Source organism: Mastigoproctus giganteus, chromosome 14, assembly GCF_048544385.1.
Source record: "Mastigoproctus giganteus isolate SK-2022 chromosome 14, ASM4854438v1, whole genome shotgun sequence".
Taxonomy (NCBI): domain Eukaryota; kingdom Metazoa; phylum Arthropoda; class Arachnida; order Uropygi; family Thelyphonidae; genus Mastigoproctus; species Mastigoproctus giganteus.
This window is the reverse complement of record NC_143588.1, coordinates 10,321,338-10,346,107: the sequence shown is the minus strand read 5'-3', so window position 1 is coordinate 10,346,107 and position 24,770 is coordinate 10,321,338. Positions and strand designations below refer to the sequence as shown.

Here is a 24,770-nt window from a genome sequence, read left to right as displayed (position 1 = left end):
CCTACTTACTTAATGTTGTAATCCGATGGAGGTCATGGAATAAAAAGGGGGAATTTCCCGCCTTCTATTTGTTTTATAGGTAGCGATTTTTATAGCGCAGTCACACTAACGTTACCTTGTGTATTGATGCAGCATTGGCCTCAGGCCCCGATTCTCATACCAATGCCTGCGGTGGAGGTTTGTTGTTGTTGATTCGATAATTTTCTGTACGTTTTCTATGGGTTGTGTTAACATGTGGATTAAAACCTTTTATTTACGTGTGTACTAACATTATTTTTACATGCGTTTTTGTGCCTTACCTTGGACTGTGCCAGTACTGCTTTTCTAAGGCGTAACAGCACATATTTGTATAGAAGTAAAGCTATATACATATATATAGCCTCTTACTATGGGTGGGGGGGGGTTAAATTTGGTAATAGGTTGTAGTGCAGTCAGGCGACGAGCCTCGTCTGAGTGCAATAAACCTTATAAACTTCGGGTGGTGTGCTCTAATATTTGCATACATATGGCACTTTTTATTAGCATTAGCATTGGCATATGATGCAAGAAAGCAAGCTTATGCAGCATCACCCAAAAAAAAAAAAAAAACCCTTCCACTTCACCCCTCCGTTCGTTCTAAATACCTCTCCAGCTGAGACTTAAATTTGTTTAGGCTATCAACTTCCACACAACAAGGGATGGAAGTCTGTTCCACCAACGAACTACCCGCTGGCTAAAGGCAAATTTCCGCACATCTATCCTATATCTGTCTTTCCGAAATTTGAATTTATGCCCTCTCAAGTGATTAATCTGAGCAAGAGGCAGTATCCTATCAGCATTGAGCATGCTCAAACCATTCAAGGCTTTGTACACCTCTATCAGATCACCTCGCCGGTACCTAGTCTCCAGACACTGTAATTTGCAAAACTTAAGCCTTTCTTCGTAAGAGCAACCCTCCGTTCCGTTCACTAACCTTGTTGCCCTTCTCTGTACTCGTTCCAGCAGCTCTACATCCATCTTGAAATGAGGCCTCCAGACCTGTATACACTACTCAAGGTGCGGCCTGACCATTGCCTTATACAAGGGAATAATCACCTCCCTATCCCTGCTAGAAAAATTTCTGTATATCATTGATAAGACACCATGAGCTACTCTTGCAGCCCGTCTGCACTACTCAGAGAATTTCATATCTGCCTGCACAATTACCCCCAGATCCTTATCATTCTCTACCACTGTCAGTGTAGTACAACAGAGTTGATATGTTGCTCTGGGGTTGCTGTTTCCCAAATGTAGTACTTTACATTTCTCAATGTTAAACTTCATTTGCCACCTCTCAGCCCATCTGCTCAACCTTTCCAGATCCTGTTGCAGCAGCATAGCATCAGTAGCATCCTTAACAACCCTGCCAACCTTTCTATCATCTGCAAACTTGGACATTAAGCTTGATATACCATCATCAATATTATTTATAAATACAGAAACAAAATGGACCCAACACTGAACCCTGAGGTACTCCACTAATAGCATTAGTTCACGATGAGCAGTGTCCATTAATTACCACTCTCTATCTTCTGCCACTCAACCATCCCTTTATCCATAGCAACAATTTGCCACCAAAGCCACACTGCTCCAATTTGTGCAGCAGTCTTCCATGTGCAACAGTATCAAAAGCCTTTCTAATATCCAAATATATAATATCAAAGTTATTCCCTGCATCCAATTCTTTTGTGACTACATCATAGTATCCAATCAAATTGGTCAGGCAAGACCTTTCTTTAACAAAACCATGCTGTGTCTGAGCTATAACTGAATTCTTGTCAAGATCATCCTGCAGTGCTTCTTTAACCAGTGCCTCCATTAATTTTCCTGGAACAGAAGTTAAACTAACAGGTCTATAATTAATTTTGTCAGCCTTTGATCCTCCTTTGTGAATTGGGGTTACATTTGCATATCTCCAGTCTGTGGGTACCTCCCATGAGTCCAAGGAACCTCTCATAATTATGGTAACGGATTGCTTATTCCATTTGCTACTTCCTTTAATATAACTGGATAGATCCCATCCACCCCAGGCACCTTTTTTGTATTTATCTCCAACAATTTCTCCTCCACTTTACTCTCAATTATTACAAGGTCATCTAGCCCACTGCCAGTGTTCACTTCATCTATGCCACTCCCCTTCCTGAACAACTCCTCATGTGTGAATGTAGATGCAAAATATTGATTTAGTTTGCTACCTACCTGAGTAGGATCATGAACAGTTGAACCATCGATATCAAATGGACCAATCTGATTCATCCCCTTCCTTCTAGAGTTAACATAAGTAAAGAACTCCTTGCTGTTTTTCTTTGCATTCCTTGCCAAAGATTTTTCGTAATCTGCCTTCGCCTGCCTAACCTCCTTTGTAACTTGGTTACAGATCAACTTGTATCTATCATAGGCTTCTGTGTCACATGTTAATTTATATGTATCCCATACATTTTTCTTCTCTGCCATATGTCTCATTAGTTCATCTGACATCCATTTAGGCCTGAACCTTGAACAATATTTCTTAGTTGGTATGTAAAGCCTAGTAGCTTCCAAGATAAGTTCTTTGAATGCTTCCCACTTTGAGTTTGCTGTTGGTAACATCATCAGTTTGTCCCACTATATAGAATTTAAATACTGTCTCAGACCATCGTAGTCGCCTTTACGAAAGCAATATCCCTTCCCTTTACCCCTGATGGTAGTTACCTCCTTGAGTAAATCCCACTTCAGCACACTGTGGTCACTGCCACCTAGTGGTTCCTGTATCTGCAGATTCTTAATGCATGAAGAAACATACTAATAATCAAATCAAGAGTATTGCTCCCTCTAGTTGCCTCCTGAAAATGCTGATTTAGAAAACAATCATCCAATAAATCCACAAAAGCCTTGCTAGTGTGTGAATGACCAACCCACAAATTCCAGTCAATATCTGGGAAATTAAAATCCCCCATTATAAGACTCTCTGATTTACTGGCCCACTCTATTTCCCTGTACAGTTTCTTATTATAGTCATCAGAATCATTAGGCCTCCCACAGGAACTAGTAGTTGTTGGTGACTCTATTGTCAGGGAAATGGGGAACATGCTTTGTAAAAAGGATAGGTGGAATAGGAGCAGGGTATGTCTGCCAGGGGCAAAGGTTGATGATGTTGTAGAGCGGATATCATCTTTTAAGGGCACAAAAGGTGATATAGTTGTACACGTTGGCACCAATGATATTAAAAGTAGGAGACCGGCGGAATTACTTAGCAAGTACAGGTCACTGTTGAAAAAAAGCCGTGAATTAGGGTTGAACTTGAAAGTGTCTGCAATTCTGCCCAGACACGATAGGAGGGAGTATATGATGAGAGCCTTGTCGATCAATTCGGCCCTGGAGGGATTGTGCAAGGCTCAAGGGGTAGAATTTTTTTCAGACTGGACTGTACTTGTTAACAGGAGAGATTGCTTCTACAGGGATGGGATACACTTAAATAGAAAGGGTGCAAGAATTTTTGCTGATGCTGTCGAGGCAGTGTTAGGTGGGTCGGAAAACTGCTAGTTTGGGGGGATACAAGGACTAATAGATTAACAGTAGCCACTGGCAGAGGTGGAAGTGATTCTTGCACTGCTTCTATTGAAATGAGCAGAAGTCTGAAAAACAAGATGCAGGATATTTCAGAGACTGCTGGTAGTCATTGCGGTACAAGTAAACACATGGGTTGTGTTAGGGTAGCTAAGAATAGAAACAGGTGCATGTATACCTGTGTGTACACCAATGCTAGGAGTTTGGTAAATAAATTTGATGAATTTGAGGTATTGCTCAAAACATCAAAGGCAGATATTGTTGGGATATCAGAGACGTGGTGTCACACAGATATAAGTAATGCGGAACTGGAATTTGGGGAATACAATGTGTATAGAAAGGATAGACAGGACAGGAGGGGAGGAGGGGTTATGCTATTAATTAAGAAACACATAAAGTCCAAGGAAGTGAAGCCAGACGACATCGATGGACAGGGCAGTGTCGAGTCAGTTTGGTGTGACATAAGCATAGGGAAATCAAAATTGAGAGTAGGAGTGTGCTATAGGCCTAATGACTCTGATGAGTATAATAAGATATTGTACAGGGAAATAGAGTGGGCCAGTAAATCAGAGAGTCTTATAATGGGGGATTTTAATTTCCCAGATATTGACTGGAATTTGTGGGTTAGTCACTCGCACACTAGCAAGGCTTTTGTGGATTTATTGGATGATTGTTTTCTACATCAGCATGTTCGTGAGGCAACAAGAGGGAGCAATACTCTTTATCTGATTATCAGTAGTGATTCTTCATGCATTAAGAACCTGCAGATAAATGAACCACTAGGTGGCAGTGATCACAGTGTGTTGAAGTGGGATTTACTCAAGGAGGTAACTACCATCAGAGGTAAAGGGAAGGGTTTTTGTTTTCGTAAAGGCGACTATGATGGTCTGAGACAGTATTTAAATTCTGTACAGTGGGACCAACTGATGATGTTACCAACAGCAAACTCAAAATGGGAAGCATTCAAGGAACTAATCTTGGAGGCTACCAGACTTTACATACCAACTAAGAAATATTGTTCAAGGTTTAGGCCTAAATGGTTGTCAGATGAACTAATGAGACATGTGGCAGAGAAGAAAAATGCATGGGATACATACAAATTAATGGGTGACATGGAAGCCTATGATAGATATAAGTTGGTCTGTAACCAAGTCACAAAGGAGATTAGGCAGGCAAAGGCAGTCTATGAAAAATCCTTGGCAAAGGATGCAAAGAAAAACAGAAAAGAGTTCTTTACATACTTGAACTTGAGAAGGAAAGGGATGAATCAGATTGGTCCACTGGATATTGATGGTTCAACAGTTGAGGATCCTGCTCGGGTGGCTAACAATCTAAACGAGTATTTTGCATCTACATTCACGCATGAGGAGTTATTCAGGAAGGAGAATGATGTAGGTAAAGTAAACATTGGCAATGAGCTGGATGATTTTAATAACTGAGAGGAAAGTGGAGGAGAGATTGTTGAGGATAAACATAAAAAAGGCACCTGGGGTGGATGGGATCTATCCAGTTATATTAAAGGAGGCAGCAAAGGAAGTATGCAAACCCCCTAGCCATAATTATGAGAGCTTCTTTGGACTCAGGGGAGGTACCCATAGACTGGAGATGTGCAAATGTAACCCCAATTCACAAAGGAGGATCAAAGGCTGACACAAGTAATTATAGACCTGTTAGTTTAACTTCTGTTCCAGGTAAATTAATGGAGGCACTGGTTAAAGAAGCACTGCAGGATCATCTAGACAAGAATTCCGTTATAGCTCAGACGCAGCATGGTTTTGTTAAGGGCAGGTCTTGCCTGACCAATTTGATTGGATACTATGATGTAGTCACAAAAGAACTGGATGCAGGGAATAACTTTGATATTATATATTTGGATCTTAGAAAGGCTTTCGATACTGTTGCACATGGAAGACTGCTGCACAAATTGGAGCAGTGTGGCATTGGAGGCAAATTGCTGCTATGGATAAGGGGATGGTTGAGTGGCAGAAGACAGAGAGTGGTAATCAATGGACACTGCTCAACGTGGACTAATGTTATTAGTGGAGTTCCTCAAGGTTCAGTGTTGGGTCCGTTGTTGTTTTCGGTGTTTATGAATGATATTGATGATGGGATATCAAGTTTAATGTCCAAGTTTGCAGATGATACAAAGGTTGGCAGGGTCGTTAAGGACACTACTGACGCTATGCTGCTGCAACAGGATCTGGAAAGGTTGAACAGATGGGCTGAGAGGTGGCAAATGAAGTTTAACATTGACAAATGTAAAGTACTACATATGGGAAACAGCAACCCCAGAGCAACGTATAAACTCTGTGGTACTTCACTGAGAGTGGTAGAGAATGAAAAGGACCTGAGGGTGGTTGTGCAGGCAGATATGAAGTTCTCTGAGCAGTGTAGACGGGCTGCAACAGTAGCTCATGGTGTCTTGTCAATGATATACAGGAATTTTTCTAGCAGGGATAAGGAGGTGATTATTCCCTTGTATAAGGCAATGGTTAGGCCACATCTTGAGTACTGTATACAGGTCTGGAGGCCTCATTTCAAGAAGGATGTAGAGCTGCTGGAACGGGTACAGAGAAGGGCAACAAGATTAGTAAATGGAACAAAGGGTTGCTCTTACGAAGAAAGGCTTAAGTTTTGCAAATTGCAGAGTCTGGAGACTAGGCACCGGCGAGGTGATCTGATAGAGGTGTATAAGGCTTTGAATGGTTTGAGCATGCTCAATGCCAGTGGGATTCTTCATCATGCTCAGAATAATCACCTCAGAGGGCATAAATTCAAATTGAGGAAGGACGGCTGTCAGATAGATGTGCGGAAATTTGCCTTTGGCCAGCGGGTGGTTGGTTGGTGGAACCGACTTCCTTCACTTGTTGTTAAAGTTGATAGCCTAAACAAATTTAAAGCTCGACTGGACAGGTATTTCGAACGAACGGAGGGGTGAAATGGGAGTGGGTTTTTTTTTTTTTTTTTTTTGGCTGATGCTGAATAAGCTTGCTTTCTTGCATCATATGCCTCTACTAATGCTAATGCTAATGCCTATAGCACACTCCTACTCTCAATTTTGATCTCCCAATACTTATGTCACACCAAACTGACTCGACACTGCACTGTCCAGCGATAGCGATGTCGACTGGCTGCACTTCCTTGATTTTGTGTTTCTTAACTAATAGCATAACCCCTCCTATCCTGTCTGTAGATGATGAATTCCCCAAATTCCAGTTCTGCATTACTTATATCTGTGTGACACCACGTCTCTGATATCCCAACAATATCCACCTTTGATGCTTTGAGCAATACCTCAAATTCATCAAATTTATTTACCAAACTCCTAGCATTGGTGTACATGCAAGTATACATACACCTGTTCTTTGTCTTAGCTACCCTTACACAACGCATGTGTTTATTTGTAACCCAATGACTCCCAGCAGTCTCTGAAATATCCTGCATCTTATTTTCCACGCTGCTGCTCATTCCAATAGAAGGAGTGCAAGAATCACTTTCACCTCTGCCAGTGGCTACTGTTAATCTATTAGTCCTTGTATCCCTCCAATTTAGCAGTTTTCTGACCCACCTAACACAGCCTCGACAGCATCAGCAAACATTCTTGCACCCTTTCTATTTAAGTGTATCCCATCCCTGTAGAAGCAGTCTCTCCTGTTAACAAGTACAGACCAGGTTGAAAAAAATTCTACCCCTGTGATACCTACTGTATCGTTTGGTAATTTTGTTTATATCTAGGGTTTTGATGAGTTTTTGTACTGCCATCTTTACGCTATCTATATTGTTGCAGATTTTTAAAAGTATGTTTGTTTGGTTTCTTATAGTATTACCATGTATATGCTTCGCTACGTTGCTTTCCCAGTGTGTGAATTTTGTTGTATCGAAATTAAAATAGTCTCTTTTATCATAGTGATGTGTATATATTTTGTTTTGGTTGTTGGCAGTTTCACTGTCTAGGTAGACAGCTTGTTGGTTGTTATCAGGATTTGTACATTCAATTTATAAGTCTGTTGGGTAAGTATTCTTTGCTAATTGGGTAACAACTTTGAAAATGTAGCAAAGAATACTTACCCAACAGACTTAAAAATTGAATGTACAAATCCTGATAACAACCAACAAGCTGTCTACCTAGACAGCGAAATTGCCAACAACCAAAACAAAATATATACACATCACTATGACAAAAGAGACTATTTTAATTTCGATACAATAAAACTCACACACTGGGAAAGCAACATAGTGAAGCATATACATGGTAATACTATAAGAAATGAAACAAACAGACTTTTAAAAATCTGCAACAATATAGATAGCGTAAAGATGGCAATACAAAAACTCATCAAAACCCAAGATATAAACAAAATTCCCAACCGATACAGTAGGTATCACATAAAAACTGCAATTTTTGCAAATATTAGAACACACCACCCTAAGTTTATAAGGTTTATTGCACTCAGACGAGGCTCGTCGCCTGACTGCACTACAACCTATTACCAAATTTAACCCCCCCACCCATAGTAAGAGGCTATATATATGTATATAGCTTTACCTCTAGACAAATATGTGCTGTTACGCCTTAGAAAGCGGTACCGGCACAGTCCGAGGTAAGGCACAAAAACGCATGTAAAAATAATGTTAATACACATGTAAATAAAAGATTTTAATCCACATGTTAACACAATCCATACAAAACTTACAGAAAATCATCGATCCAACAACAAATCTCCACCGCAGGCATTGGCATGAGAATTGGGGCCTGAGGCCAATGCTCCATCAATACACAAGGTAACATTAGTGCGACTGTGCTATAAAAATCGCTACCTATAAAACAAATAGAAGGCGAGAAATTCCCCCTTTTTATTCCATGACCTCCATCGGATTACAACATTAAGTAAGTAGGAATTTTACAATATTGGATACTTACACGTTGGGCTTTGTTGTACTCTATCACAGTTTGCTGAAGAGATTGTAAAAAATAAAAAAATTAAAACTAATTAATACTATAAATATATATGCAAACAATAATTAAGAATTTAAAAAATTCAAAAACTTAAATTCTAGGAACTTTAGAAATTAAACAAAAGAAAAGGAACTTAAAATAGCAAAACTGTGATAGGTACAAACAGAAACGAGTAAGTATAAGGCATTACATCGAAAGGGCTGTCAATCCACTCAAAGCCCCCAATGAAGTAGGGGATTGAAGGCCACGTGATGAAATGCAAAAATGTATTATAGTAAAAATGTATAATAGTAACAAAATAGAAGTATACTGTTAATAATAACTAGTAATTACCTTTTGCTACAGATAAATATTTTCATCAATAAATTTTCATGAAAATTCATTATCATTAAGCATTAAACTTCTAAACCTAATATGTATAGGCCATGCAGAATTAAGATGACCTAAATAGATTAATGACTAGATTAATGACCAGAATTGTATGAACACTAATGCCTATATGTAAAAACCACCAATAATAGGTAACAATAAAAAAAATTCGAACAATTAGAAACGAGTATAATTATATATCTCCCTTAAACCAACTAAAATTTATTATAATCTGATAATTTAAAAATTATAATACCTCAGTTAAAGTAAGAATGTATAATTAGTAAAGCACACCTTTTTATATATGGCAGATATGAGGGAAGTTCTTATTCGCATTCCAACAATATACATCCGATGAAAATAGAATGACAGCATAACAGACTGAATACATGAAGCAACAAACATTAGGGCAGCATAAAATATACCTTTCCACACTGGTTCCTTGCTTGATACAAATTCGATCAGTAATCTGTAAATGAAAGTACCAAGTAAAATTTCAAATTGATGAATAAAAACAGATTAAATTCTAGTGATTCTATTAATGATAAAAACAATATTAACTTTTTCAGGAATGCAAATTTTTGTTTTCCAAGGTCATTTCACATAATTCAAATTTCAACATCTTCTGATTATGTGTGCCTTCTCTAATTTGTGAAATTAATAAGAAATTTGAATGTGGCAGCATGAAATAGCTGTGAACATCAAACAAAAAGATTTCAATTATTATCAGGTATGTTTTTTAAAAATGCTGAAATTCTCTAGATTTCAGATCTAGAAATTGAACTAAGTGATAAATAAAAATATCCAGAGAGTATACAGGAACTCTTCAGCATTCCGCATAACGCTATGTAAGTCGGGGAATTTCCCCATGCTTGTGCAGCACTCGCAACTGTGCTTGCTGAATCGATTGAATCAAAAAAGAAATGTTCGACAAACATGTCAATAGAACTATTTATTGTATTTATTCAATTTATCTCACATGCAGGAAAAATTACAAAAACATGTAATTTAAAAAAAATTCAAAATTATAAAATTACAAAAAAAGAGAGAAGACAGCCATAACATCAGTAAGTTATACCACTCGAGCATCGTCACTCAACCTTATGAAAAACATTAACGGATGACTGGACAGTGGCTTTAGCAGATCAAAGTGCACAGTGTAAACAGGACAAAAGATGCTATCTACTAGATTCTAAGCAGAGAAACACTAAGGAATCAAGTATATCATGAAGATGCATGTTATGAACAACTTGTTTATCAGAGTTCAGTATAATGGCGAAGCTCTCATTCAATTAAGGAGACACTGATTGATGTAGAAACTCCCTTCTTTTTAAAGCTCTGGCAGCAAAAGAGTTTAAGATTATAAAAACATTTTCCGTTTGCAACAAGGCCCTTTTTCACAGCTGGGGAAAAGCCCGATGGACACAAAAAATGCCTTCGCAAAACACAGAAATGGAAACGATAAGTCTTCAGTGTAGTTTGATTATTTGAGAGAGAAAAATGGTCAGCTAGCACAATGTTCAAAAGAAATTCGATGTGGTGGGGATTTACAAGTGGGCTCCATATGCATTTTAAGAAAATACACGATGTACATTTAACAAAAAGAGATGTGCAGGCATCGAATTTAAAGAATGATGAACTGAAATTTACTACAATGAAAGAGGCAATTTGCAATTTTTATTGATTGATTACTTCAAGGGCTATAAAAGAGAAAACTGTCAGAAGTACTGGCTCATATAACAGCTTATGATGGCTTATCGTTCCATCTTTTCTCTACTTCCGTTGATATCAGAAAAGGATTCATTGCAACAGGTTTTAGTGGTTTATCCAAATCACCGGTAACCATTAAAAAATAGTACTGGATTACAGCAGTCATATTCAATGAGTAGTAAATCAAATAGCTCAACTTAATTCAGAAGATTTAGTCTGACTTTTGACTAGGGGACATCAGTACATAATAGACTATTTAAATACAGATGTTCACTCTGTTGGGGGAATTTTGGGGTATATTGGATTAGTGCATGTGTACGGCAGTATGCCAGCTTGTTTGTTTGTTATTTGGTTTTTAGGAGCATTAGAAACTAAGGGCATATTGCTCCGGGAATATGCGGTGTTCATTATTTCCCTTGACCTTCCTGCATCCTCCGTATTTGGTGTTGACGGGCTCGAACCCCGGTCTAATCAAGAAGCATGTGCTACGCACTGCTGCTCCTTCCCACCTGGCTACGGAGGCGCCAGTATGCCAGCGGAGAATTGCTTAGAATTTCTAGAGAAAAAAACATAGGCGAATACTGGGTCTCTCTCTCTCTCTCTCCCTCTCTTTAAAAAGACGCAATTTCCGTAACAAATAATGGTGTATCAGTTATGATCAAATTTGGTAAAGGAATCTAGGCTGAACAGCAGCTGTTTGGTCCATGGTATACACTTAGCAGTAACATACGTACTTTATCGGTCAACAGTAAATGAAGAAAAATTTGGAACACCAATATTAATACTAGTATCCCAGTTTCATATATTAAAAATACCGAAATACCAATATTAAGATTTTGACCGGTATTATGAGCCCTAGTGCCCACACCACACAGAGGAATGCCACCTTCGTGTTACCAGACTATACTAAGCAGCCAGTGCAATATCATCACAATGCTTTGGAAGCTTGAAGTGGTAGAACCCATGTTCAGTTCACGGAGAAAAACTCTGGCTATTCCCCTCGCCCCATCTCTTCTATCATGTATGAGTGATGTGTTTTGAGGTTATGATAGATATCAAGGTGAGATCCAATCTTCCTTACATTTCAAGTGTACAGCTCTAAAATGGTGTTTGCAAGCCAGCCTATTAGTAAATCTAGGAGCCTTCCAAATCAGCTAGTGTATAATCTTGCTGCCTCTGCTCTGCCACATAGTAAATTAGCATTAGCAGAGGCATTTGATGCAAGAAAGCAAGCTTATGCAGCATCAGCCAAAAAAAAAATAATAATAAAAATAAATAAAATAAATAAATAAATAAAAAAAAAAAACAACCACTTCCACTTCACCCCTCTGTTCGTTCGAAATACCTGTCCAGCTGAGCCTTAAACTTATTTAGGCTATCAACTTCCATGACAAGGGATGGAAGTCCGTTCCACCAACCAACCAACCACCCACTGGCTAAAGGCAAATTTCCGCACGCCTATCCTACATCTGTCTTCCCTCAATTTGAAAATATGCCCTCTCAGGTGATTATTCTGAGCAAAAGGGAGAATCCCATCAGCATTGAGCATGCTCAAACCATTCAAGGCTTTATACACGTCTATCAGATCACCTCGCTAGTGCCTAGTCTCCAGACACTGTAATTTGCAAAACTTAAGCCTTTCTTCGTAAGAGCACCCCTTTGTTCCATTCACTACTCTTGTTGCCCCTCTCTGTACTCGTTCCAGCAGCTCTACATCCTTCTTGAAATGAGGCATCCAGGGCTCTATACAGTACTCTAGTTGTGGTCTGACCATTGCCTTCTACAAGGGAATAATCACCTCCTTATCCCTGCTAGAAAAATTCCTATATATCATTGACAATACACCATGAGCTACTGTTGCAGCCCGTCTACACTGCTCAGAGAACTTCATATCTGCCTGCACAACCACCCTCAGGTCCTTTTCATTCTCTACCACTCTCAGTGAAGTACCACAGAGTTTATACGTTGCTCTGGGGTTGCTGTTTCCCATATGTAGTACTTTACATTTGTCAATGTTAAACTTGACTTGCCACCTCTCAGCCCATCTGCTCAACCTTTCCAGATCCTGTTGCAGCAGCACAGTGTCAGTAGTGTCCTTGACAACCCTGGCAACCATCGTATCGTCTGCAAACTTGAACATTAAGCTTGATATACTATCAGCAATATCATTTATAAATACAGAAAACAATAATAGACCCAATACTGAAACCTGAGGTACTCCACTAATAACATTATTCCACGATGAGCAGTGTCCATTGATTACCACTCTCTGTCTTCTCCCCCCCAACCACCCCTTTATCCGTAACAGCAATTTGCCTCCAATGCCAAACTGCTCCAATTGGTGCAGCAGTCTTCCATGTGCAACAGTATCAAAAGCCTTTCTAAGATCCAAGTATATAATATCAAAGTTATTCCCTGCATCCAGTTCTTTTGTGACTGCATCATAGTATCCAATCAAATTGGTCAGGCAAGACTTCCCCTTAACAAAACCATGCTGTGTCGGAGCTATAAGTGAAGTCTTGTCTAGATGATCCTGCAGTGCTTCTTTAACCAGTGCCTCCCTTAATTTTCCGGGAACAGAAGTTAAACTCGCAGGTCTATAATTACTTGTGTCAGCCTTTGATCCTCCTTTGTGAATTGGGGTCACATTCGCACATCTCCAGTCTATGGGTACCTCCCCTGAGTCCAAGGAAGCTCTCATAATTATGGCTAAGGATTTGATTACTTCCTTTGCTGCTTCCTTTAATATAACTGGATAGATCCCATCCACCCCAGGTGCGTTTCTGGTGTTTATCTTCAACAATTTCTCCTCCACTTTACTCTCAGAGATTACAAGATTCTCTAGCTTACTGCCAGAGCTGAATACACCTCTGCCATTCCCTTCGCTGAATAACTCCTCATGTGTGAATGTCGATGCAAAATATTCATTTAGTTTGTTAGCTACCTGAGCAGGATCATCAACAGTTGACCTATCGATATCAAGTGGACCAATCTGATTCATCCCATTCCTTCTAGAGTTTACATAAGTAAAGAACTCTTTGCTTTTTTTCTTTGCATCCGTAGCCAAAAATTTCTCGTAATCTGGCTTTGACTGCCTAACTTCCTTTGTAACTTGGTTATAGATCAACTTGTATCTATCATAGGCTTCTGTGTGACATGTTAATTTATATGTATCCCATGCATTTTTCTTCTCTGTCATATGTCTCATTAGTTCTTCTGACATCCGTTTAGGTCTAAACCTTGAACAATATTCCTTGGTTGGTATGTAAAGCCTAGTAGCTACCAAGATAAGTTCTTTGAATGCTTCCCATTTTGAATTTGCTGTTGGTAACAACCTCAGTTGGTCCCACTGTATAGAATTTATATACTGTCTCAGACCATCGTAGTCGCCTTTACAAAATCAATAACCCTTCCCTTTACTTCTGATGGTAGTTACCTCTTTGAGTAAATCCCACTTCAGCACACTGTGATCACTGCCAACCTAGTGGTTCCTTTATCTGCAGATTCCTAATGCATGAAGAATCACTACTGATAATCAAATCAAGAGTATTACTCCCTCTAGTTGCCTCCCGAACATGCTGATGTAGAAAACAATCATCCAATAAATCCAAAAAAAAAAAGCCTTACTCGTGTGCGAGTGACCAACCCACAAATTCCAGTCAATATCTGGGAAATTAAAATCCCCCATTATAAGACTCTCTGGTGTACTGGGCTTACTCTATTTCCCTGTACAGTTTCTTATATTTCCCTGTACAGTTTATTATATTCATCAGAGTCATTAGGCCTACAGCACACTCCTACTCTCAATTTTGATCTCCCAATGCTTATATCACACCAAACTGATTCGACACTGCACTGTCCACCGATGTCGACTGGCTTCACTTCCTTCGATTTTATGTGTTTCTTAACTAATAGCATAACCCCTTCTCCCTTCCTATCCTGTCTATCCTTTCTGTAGACATTGTACTCCCCAAATTCCAGTTCTGCATTCCTTATATCTGTGTGACACCACATCTCTGATATCCCAACAATATCCGCCTTTGATGCTTTGAGCAATACCTCAAATTCATCAAATTTATTTACCAAACTCCTAGCATTGGTATACACGCAAGTATACATGCACCTGTTTCTATTCTTAGCTACCCTAACACAACCCATGTGTTTACATGTACCGCAATCACTCCCAACAGTCTCTGAAATATCCTGCATCTTGTTTTTCAGGCTGCTACTCATTCCAATAGAAGCAGTGCAAGAATCACTTTCGCCTCTGCCAGTGACTACTGTTAATCTATTAGTCTTTGTATCCCCCTAAGCTAGCAGTTTTTCTGACCCACTAACACTGCCTCGATAGCATCAGCAAATATTTTTGCACCCTTTCTATTTAAGTGTATCCCATCCCTGTAGAAGCAATCTCTCCTGTTAACAAGTACAGTCCAGGCTGAAAACAATTCTACCCCTTGAGCCTTGTATAATCTTTCCAAGGGCAGAATTGATCAACAAGGCTCTCATCATATACTCTCTCCTATTGTGTCTGGGCAGAATTGCAGACACTTTCAAATTCAACCCTAATTCACAGCTTTTTTTCAACAGTGACCTGTACTTGTTAAGTAATTCTGCCAGTCTCTTACTCTTAATATCTTAATATCATTAGGCAAATTTCCGCACGTCTATCGTACATCTGTCTTTCCTCAATTTGAAAATATGCCCTCTCAGTGCCAACGTGTACAACTATATCACCTTTTGTGCCCTTAAAAGATGATATCCACTCTACAATGTCATCAACCTTTGCCCCTGGCAGACATACCCTGGTCCTGTTACACCTATCCTTTTTACAAAGCATGTTCCCCATTTCCCTGACAATAAAGTCACCAACAACTACTAGTTCCTGTGGGAGCAGAACATTCTGCCTTGGGGGTTGCCGCTGTGTTGCTGTTGAGAGACACAGTTGAGATTGTCTCCTTTAACTCTACAGCTGGTGCATATCTAATCACATATGAGTCTTCCATGATACCAAGGAAATGTTTGAAATAAATGCAATAAGTGATTTTAAATTGGGCACTTCTTTCTGTATTCATTATCTGGACAGTATAATTGATATAATACAATATATGATTTTAATTATTTTTTTTTTATAAATTAACATTAACCTAGGATTGAAAATCATCACGACAGTTAGCAGATATTTTCGTATGCACATACAGGAATATCCTTGTGGAATATCTTTTCAACATATATGGCAAAAATATTAGTATTGGCCGCATGATGCAAGAAAGCCTATGGCTTATGCTGCACCAGTCAAAGAGAAAAAAAAATAAAAAATAAAAAATAAAACAATGATAAAAAAAATAATAATAATAATAATAAAATAATAATAAATAAATACTAATAATTAATAAAAGAAAAGGAAATTAAACCTATCATCCTATGCGCTTCCCTGGTACTATCCAGATGACCTTTGAATTTCTCCAAACTATCAGCCTCTACCACCCATGTAGGCAACTTATTCCAATACTTTATAACTCGCTGGCTAAAATAAAACTTCCTGCAGTCCAATCTAAACATTTCCCCCCCGTAACTTGAATTTATGTCCCCTAGTTCTAGCATCATTTATAATCTTAAAAATATCGTGCTCAGTCATTTTACTGATGCTTCTCAGAGCCTTAAAAACCTCAATCAAATCTCCTCTAAGGTGTCTAGTTTCCAAACTCTGCAACCCACATATTCGAAGTCTTTCTTCATAAGGACGCCCTTTTGCCGATCTGACCAGGCGAGTTACCCGTCTTTGCACCCTCTCAAGAAGCTCGATGTCTTTCTTTAGGTGCGGTCTCCATACTTGAACACAGTATTCCAAGTGTGGTCTAACAAAAGTCTTATATAATGGGATTATCACGTCCCTATCTCTAACTGCAAAAGTTCAATAGATCATCAATAGGACACCATGGGCTTCCTTGCAACCTGTTTACAATGCTCAGAGAATTTCATGTCTGACCGTATCGTAACACCCAAGTCCCTTTCCTCCAGAACTGGGTTTAGCTGAACTCCACCAAGTGAATATGTTATTTTGGGATTACTGTTTCCCAGGTGTAATACCTTACACTTTGTTGGATTAAAGCATAGCTGCCATTTTTCTGATCATTTCTGAAGTCTATCTAGGTCTCTCTGAAGAAGCTCAGCTTGACAGTGATCATTAACTACTCTACCAATTTTAACATCTGCAAATTTAGACATCACGCCCTCTATCCCTTCATCGATGTCGTTTATGAAAATTAAAAACAACAATGGTCCTAATACTGATCCTTGGGGAACCCCATCAACCCAATCTGAGGAATAGCCATTTATCACAACCCTCTGCTTCCTGCCCTGAAGCCATCCTGCTATCCATCTAAGGGTTTTCCCAATGATTCCAACCTCTTCCAGCTTATAAAGCAACCGCTCATGTGGGACTGAGTCAAAAGCTTTGCTGAAATCTAAATAAACGTCGAAATTATTCTCTAAATCCACCTCGTGAGTGACCCTTTCGAAATAGCGAACCAGATTTGTTAAACATGATTTTCCCTTTACAAAACCATGCTGAGTATCCTTGAGAATTTCAACTCGATCCAAATGATCCTGAATTCCATCCTTGATCATTGCCTCCATGATTTTCCCTATCACTGAAGTCAGACTGACAGGTCGATAATTTCCCACTTCACTCTTAGAGCCATCCTTACGTATGGGAGATACATTGGCACTTTTCCAATCCAACGGAATCTCCCCAGAGTCTAGTGATGCTTGCATAATTAGCCTCAATGGTTCAATGCACTCACTTATCCCCTCCCTTAAGATTATATGGTATATTCCATCAACTCCAGAAGCCTTACTGGCCTGTAGGCTCGAAGGTTTTTTCATTAAATAAGAGAAATTTCAATATCATTAATTACATATTTTTCAACTTCGCTCCCACAATTTCTCATTGCCACAAAAGGTTTTTCATTTGTAAATATCGATGCAAAATAACTGTTGAGTTCATCTGCAATGGCAGCTGGTGTATTTAATACTATCCCCTTTCCCTTACATAAAGGTCCGATCTGGTTTGTCCTGCTCTTCTTGGCATTTATATATGTGAAGAATTCCTTATCCCCCCCGTTTGCTCTGTTTGCTAGTGCTTTCTCATAAATTGGCTTTGCCTGTCGAACCTTTTCTGTGGCTCTATTACAGATCATCTTGTAGCTGTTATAGGCTTCAGTACTTTTTATTGCTCTGTAACCTTTCCATGCCACCTTTTTCTGCTCAAGTAATGTGGCAACTTCACTATTCATCCAACTTGGAACCCTCCTCGTGGAGTACTTTTTTAATGGTAAATACACATTCAAGGCTTCTGTGATTAATGTTTTAAAGGTATAACATAATTCAATTGTATTCGCTTTCTGTGCGATATCTACCCAGTTAATAGAGGCCATGTAGTACCGTAGCAGTAGTAAAAGGCATTTCCTCAGCATGGGCCTGTATTTTTCCAACAAATCATCAGATCGTGTACGTTTAATGTCATTTGTCCCCACATGAATAATAATATTCTCTTAACCCCCCTTAAAATCTGACAGTCTGTTGGTGACATCATTAATAGTTGCTCCCAGCAGACATACCCTGGTTCTACTCCACCTATCCTTATTACAAAAAATATTCCCTGTTTCCCTGACAATGTAGTCTCATTATAAAACAATGTCCCTTTTAACCAGAGTAGTTTGCACTTGGTTTTTCTGTTTTGAGGCACGAATTGGGTGTGCATTACTTGGTAGATTGCTGGAGTCTTGCGTCCCTGACGGCTCTCAGATGCATTATTCTCAAGGGCAAGCACCCGTTTTTTTCAGGGACTCAAATTGTTCCATCAGTGCACCAAATTGTAATTTAAGATCGGTGCACTCCTTACATTGATCACAAAGAAAAGAATCCCCAGGTGAGCTGTGATTAGTAGGCCTATTTGCCGAGTGTTAAAACAAACTATGATTATTTTCAAAGGAGCAACAGTCAGGTTAGATAAACAATTCTTTCTCATCTATGATAATTAAGGAAACAAATTCTATTCTTGCTGTTAATTCTCTCTAATTATAGATTATCTTAATTCTAGGGGGGGAAACATAAGACTTCCTTAAAATATATGAAATGCATCACAAACTTATTCTTTCAACAGAATAAAAGCATATTCAAACAAAAACCAGGTCTCAAAATCAAGCATTTCAGATATAAGGTCTATTAATTAATAATAAGTGAATGCAATAAAAAATTCAAATAAAAAATCGTGCTGTTTTATAAATAATAACTAAGTGCAAATTTTGTTCAATTTTTAACTTACTTTAAAAGCTGTGGGCTAACAAACTGAATAATATCATGGCCAAATTTAAAAACTGTACCATGCAAGAAAAAGTGACCAAATGTCTTCACTAAGGCAGGTATGATGGAAGGTTTATGTTTATTTTTATGTCTAGAAAACTTGATTTCATCAATGCCTTTTTCAGGACTGTATAATGCTGATCCATGTAACCTAAATTAAAAGAAAGGTTATTAATGAATTAAAAATAGCAATTATTTATATACTGCAAAGTGCTATCCCTAGAAAAAACAACAAACATGCCAATATAATGAATTATTTTCAAAATTTCATATAAATATATCATAGATTCCAAGTTATGACTCTCAAAAAGGAGAGCAGGCAATTTGAAGCAGGAGAAAAAACAGATGAAAACTGGAGAATTTTTGTAAAAAAGGAGGAGTCCATTACAAGAAAACAGGAAAAAAAGCAAAGAGATTTTTCAGAAAATGTGTCAGTGAAATTAAAATTTCTCCAGTACAGCATGCTTTCGAACATTAACTTATCTAGGATTTTTTTCTGTATGGGGAATTCTGTTTGGACATTCTATTAGACATCAAGTGATATGTTAGAATGGGCAGAGAGAAGAGCGATAATACAGGCATACCTCGATTAACGAATAGGATGCGTTCCACGAAATTACTTCGTTAAGCGAAACTTCGTTTTCAGAGGTAAAAATACTATGGCCAGAATAGGGATACATTCCTACGTAAAGAAAATGAAAAGCTTTTTTTCGAACAAAGAAAAGTATTATTAAATAAACAGTCAACTTACATACAAAGTGAAATCACATTTTAAAATATGAGGTTAAAGTTGATTGTTTATGCTTTTTTCCCCTTTCATTTAAGAATTGCCTATACGGAGTTATTGCATTTAACACTGATCGCTTAACTATAACACTTCTTCCTAAGTCAGGATCATTTTCACTAAAAAAATTTAAAACGTTTTCAATATCATTTAAGCACCTTTTTAAATCTTTGGTTGTTAACACTTTTTCGGCAGGTACTTCTTTAACTTCGCCTTCACTATCTTTGTCTTCGTTGCTAACAAGGCTTTCTAAACCTTCCACTGAAAAACCATCATCTTCTGCATTCAATAAATTTCTAACATCCTCTTCATCGACATTTTCGAAACCTATTGATTGAGCCATCTGGATAACTTCATTTCTAATTCTTGGATGTTATTTTCTTCTTCTAGTACAACTTCTGGCCATATTTTGCGCCAAACTCCATTTAAGCATTTCTTAGTGACTTCTTTCCAAGAACTATCAATGCTTTCTATTGCGTTTTTAATGGTGTAGTTTTTCCAAAAAGTTTTAACTGTCATTTCCTCTTTATCCTCTAGTTCAGTTAAATTGCTTAAAGTTCGACGCAGATAATAAGCTTTAAATGATGCTATTACTCCCTGATCCAATGGTTGAATCAGGGAAGTTGTGTTTGCTGGAAGAAACACAACTTTGACAGGAATGCATGTGTCCAACGTGTTAAGATCAGTAGGATGTCCCGGAGCATTGTCTAACAACAAAAGAGCTTTTTCTTCAAATTTGTTTTTTTGACAATACTGTTTTACTCCAGGACAAAAGTGGTTAACAAACCAATCAGTAAATAACTCCTTGGTAACCCACGCTTTTCTATTTGCTTTCCATATTACAGGTAAATTCATTTTTATGTTACCTTTTAACGCCCTCGGATTTTCTGAATGGTAAACTAATAACAATTTTAATTTATAATCGCCAGAGGCATTTGATCCAAAGAGTAACGTTAAACGGTCTTTGGCTGTTTTGAACCAAGCAGCTGATTTTTCTTCAATAGAAATGAAGCTTTTTGTTGGTAGCCGTTTCCAGAACAAACCGCTTTCGTCAACATTGAACACCAAATTTGGTGGAAAATTTTCACGTTCAATTATTTCCTTTAGTTTTTCTGGAAACTTATTTGCAGCTTCAACATCTGCACTTGCAGCTTCTCCTGTTAATTTTACACTATGAATCCTGGCCCGTTTTTTAAATTTCTCGAACCAACCACGAGAAGCCCCAAAGGTTTCCGTAATTTCTTCAGTTTGTTTAGATTTCAGGTGATTAAACAAAAATGGAATATTTTTTTATGTTAAATGGGGCTTGAAATTGCGGACTTCGTTATATCGAGGCTTCGTTATCAGAGGTAACGTTAACCGAGGTATGCCTGTATTAGTCTAGGATGGGGGGACCCAATGGCCATGCAGGCCAAATTTTTTTTAGCTTTTCATGATTTTTAGGATTAATAAAATGGTTTATAATGAAGAAATTGGCATAAACATTTTTTTATGGTATTTACTGTAATATTTATATTACATATAATTAATTTTATTAATAAGAAAAACAAAATGCAAATTCAAGGAAAAATTATAAAAATACAATTATAGTAACATAATACAAATACAATTCCAGTAACAAAAATTGCATTATTTTATTTTTATTATATTTAGTGAGAGATTTGATACTGTTTATTTCTGTCAGTGAATCGATATTTGTCATAGCGATGTGCAAAGTATTTCTAAATTACGTCAGAAATGCCATTAATTCAAAAATACAGTCGAACTTGGTTATAACGAGCATCAAGGGACTGACAAAATTTCCTTGTTATAACCGTTACTCGCTATATCAGTGATGAATTAAATCAACTTCCTATTTTTTTTTAAATTCTCAATAACTTGAAAACAAGATAGATTCAAAAAACAAAAGAAATATCATATAATTAGAGAGAAAAAAATACAGTATTAATATATACCTACATATTATTTGTATTAATATGCTTGTATTTAGTTTTTAAATTTATCCAGCCAACTGTTGGTACATACAAAATCGTTGAATCCAAATTGTTCAGCAAATTTTTCCGTTTGAGCCTTCAAGATCAGGCGGTCTATGGAAAATCCAGCACTTCTTTGTGTAGGAAACCATTGAAGCAATACTTCATCGGTGTTTGTAACCTTGCACTTTCTAATTTTTTTTTTTTTTTTCGGTTATGTTCTTTTCCAGTGCTGATATATGAACATGTTTATTCTTCCACAATGTCATTACTGTTGAAGTCCCAAAATAAATTTATGGTTCAAGTGAATACAAGACGATCTGTAAATAGGGTAATGTGACAAGCAGAATACCACTGCACGATTGTATAGCCCCCCCTGTCCCTGAAAGGACAAGGTCATAAACCGGCCACTGATCCGATGCGATGCGGGTGGTCATAAAAGCTAAGCCGTCCTTTTTCATTTTTGTCTATACCAAGAATTGGGTTTTTTCGACTACCCAAACAATTAAGAATGTTTGCATAGTTACCAAAATTTGTACGGTATATCCATGAAGTATGCTTGTTATAACAGAGAGCGATTGTAAGGGAATATGCGTAAATTAAAATCATCATAGCTTTTTGCCTGTTACAGCCATGATCTAGTTATTTCCATGCTCGTTATAACCAAGTTTGACTGTATATATAAATAAATATATTTTGAAAATGATTGCAGGTCAGATTACGCACGTTTGCAGGGCAGATTTGGCCCACCCATGGTCTAGAATATAAAATGGATCTTTTACAAGAACAACTTGGATTCTATAAATTGTTTGAGCAAGAAACTAGACATCTGGCTATAACGAAAATAGGTAGTAAACTAAATACTATTAGCATTCTTATTATTTCTTGGATGAAACACATCAAACTAGTTTCAGGATAAATACATGAAAATTTCCTTTCAACTAGAAACTAATTGATTGTAATGAATAAAATTACACCTGGTGTTGTGGAAATGAGTAATAAATAATCTTAAAGAATGATTGAACAAATTACTAGAAGAAGGGATGGGACAATTGACATGAGAACAGATTATTATTTTTTATTTATTTATTTTTTTTTTGTTTTAGCATTAGTAGAGCCATTTGATGCAAGAAAGCAAGCTTATGCAGCATCAGCCAAAAAAAAAAAAAAAAAAAAAAAAGTAACATAAATAAATAAAAATTAACCACTTCCACTTCACCCCTCTGTTCGTTCGAAATACCTGTCCAGCTGAGCCTTAAATTTATTTAGGCTATCAACTTCCAAGACAAGGGATGGAAGTCTGTTCCACCTACCAACCACCCGCTGGCTAAAGGCAAATTTCCGCACATCTATACTACATCTGTCTTTCCTCAATTTGAATTTATGCCCTCTCAGGTGATTATTCTGAGCAAGAGGAAGAATCCCATCAGCATTGAGCATGCTCAAACCATTCAAGGCTTTGTACACCTCTATCAGATCACCTCGCTGGTGCCTAGTTTCCAGACACTGTAATTCGCAAAACTTAAGCCTTTCTTCGTAAGGGCACCCCTTTGTCCCATTCACCAATCTTGTTGCCCTTCTCTGTACTCGTTCCAGCAGCTCTACATCCTTCTTGAAATGAAGCCTCCAGGCCTGTATACAGTACTCTAGATGTGGCCTGAACCATTGCCTAATACAAGGGAATAGTTGCTCTTGACAGGGATATCAATAATCACCTCCTTATCCCTGCTAGAAAAATTGCTATATATATCATTGACAATACACCATGAGCTACTCTTGCAGCCCATCTGCACTGCTCAGAGAACTTCATATCTGCCTGCACAACCACCCCCAGGTCCCTTTCATTCTCTACCACTGTCAGTGTAGTACCACAAAGTTGATACGTTGCTCTGGGGTTGCTGTTTCCCATATGTAGTACTTTACATTTGTCAATGTTAAACTTCATTTGCCACCTCGAAGCCCATCTGCTCAACCTTTCCAAATCCTGTTGCAGCAGCATAGTGTCAGTAGTGTCCTTGACAACCCTGCCAACCTTCGTATCGTCTGCAAACTTGGACATTAAGCCTGATATACCATCATCAATATCATTTATAAATACAGAAAACAATAAAGGACCCAATACTGAACCCTGAGGGACTCCACTGATAACATTAGTCCACGATGAGCAGTGTCCATTGATTACCACTCTCTGTCTTCTCCCCCTCAACCACCCCTTTATCCAGCAATTTGCCTCCAATGCCACACTGCTCCAATTTGTGCAGCAGTCTTCCATGTGCAACAGTATCAAAAACCTTTCTAAGATCCAAGTATATAATATCAAAGTTATTCCCTGCATCCAGTTCTTTTGTGACTGCATCATAGTATCCAATCAAATTGGTCAGGCAAGACTTCCCCTTAACAAAACCATGCTGTGTCCTAGCTATAACTGAAGTCTTGTCTAGACGATCCTGCAGTGCTTCTTTAACCAGTGCCTCCATTAATTTTCCGGGAACAGAAGTTAAACTCACAGGTCTATAATTACTTGTGTCAGCCTTTGATCCTCCTTTGTGAATTGGGGTCACATTTGCACATCTCCAGTCCATGGGTACATTCCCTGAGTCCAAGGAAGCTCTCATAATTATGGCTAAGGGTTTGCTTACTTCCTTTGCTGCCTCCTTTAATATAACTGGATAGATCCCATCCACCCCAGGTGCCTTTCTTGTGTTTATCTTCAACAATTTGTCCTCCACTTTGCTCTCAGTTATTACAAGATTCTCTAGCTTACTGCTAGAGTTGAATACGCCTCTGGCATTCCCCTCGCTGAATAACTCCTCATGTGTGAATGTCGATGCAAAATATTCATTTAGTTTGTTGGCTACCTGAGCAGGGTCATCAACAGTTGACCCATCGATATCAAGTGGACCAATCTGATTCATCCCCTTCCTTCTAGAGTTTACATAAGTAAAGAACTCTTTGCTGTTTTTCTTCGCATCCCTTGCCAAGGATCTCTCGTAATCTGCCTTCGCCTGCCTAACCTCCTTTGTAACTTGGTTACAGATCAACTTGT

General features: G+C 38.1%; 1 protein-coding gene across 3 annotated transcripts in view; it reads right to left on the bottom strand.

The window, feature by feature from the left end:
- The window catches only part of LOC150074975 (ATP-binding cassette sub-family C member 1-like), an 889,139-nt gene that overhangs the window by 555,884 nt on the left and 308,485 nt on the right, over window positions 1-24,770 (bottom strand). For all 3 annotated transcript variants that reach the window (XM_090388347.1, XM_090388349.1, XM_090388348.1), the window contains 2 exons: window positions 18,930-19,118; window positions 9,185-9,359 (listed from right to left, as the gene is read on the bottom strand). In XM_090388347.1, the coding sequence (XP_090244473.1) occupies window positions 9,185-9,359; window positions 18,930-19,118 (364 nt within the window). The remainder of the gene's footprint in view (window positions 1-9,184; window positions 9,360-18,929; window positions 19,119-24,770) is intronic.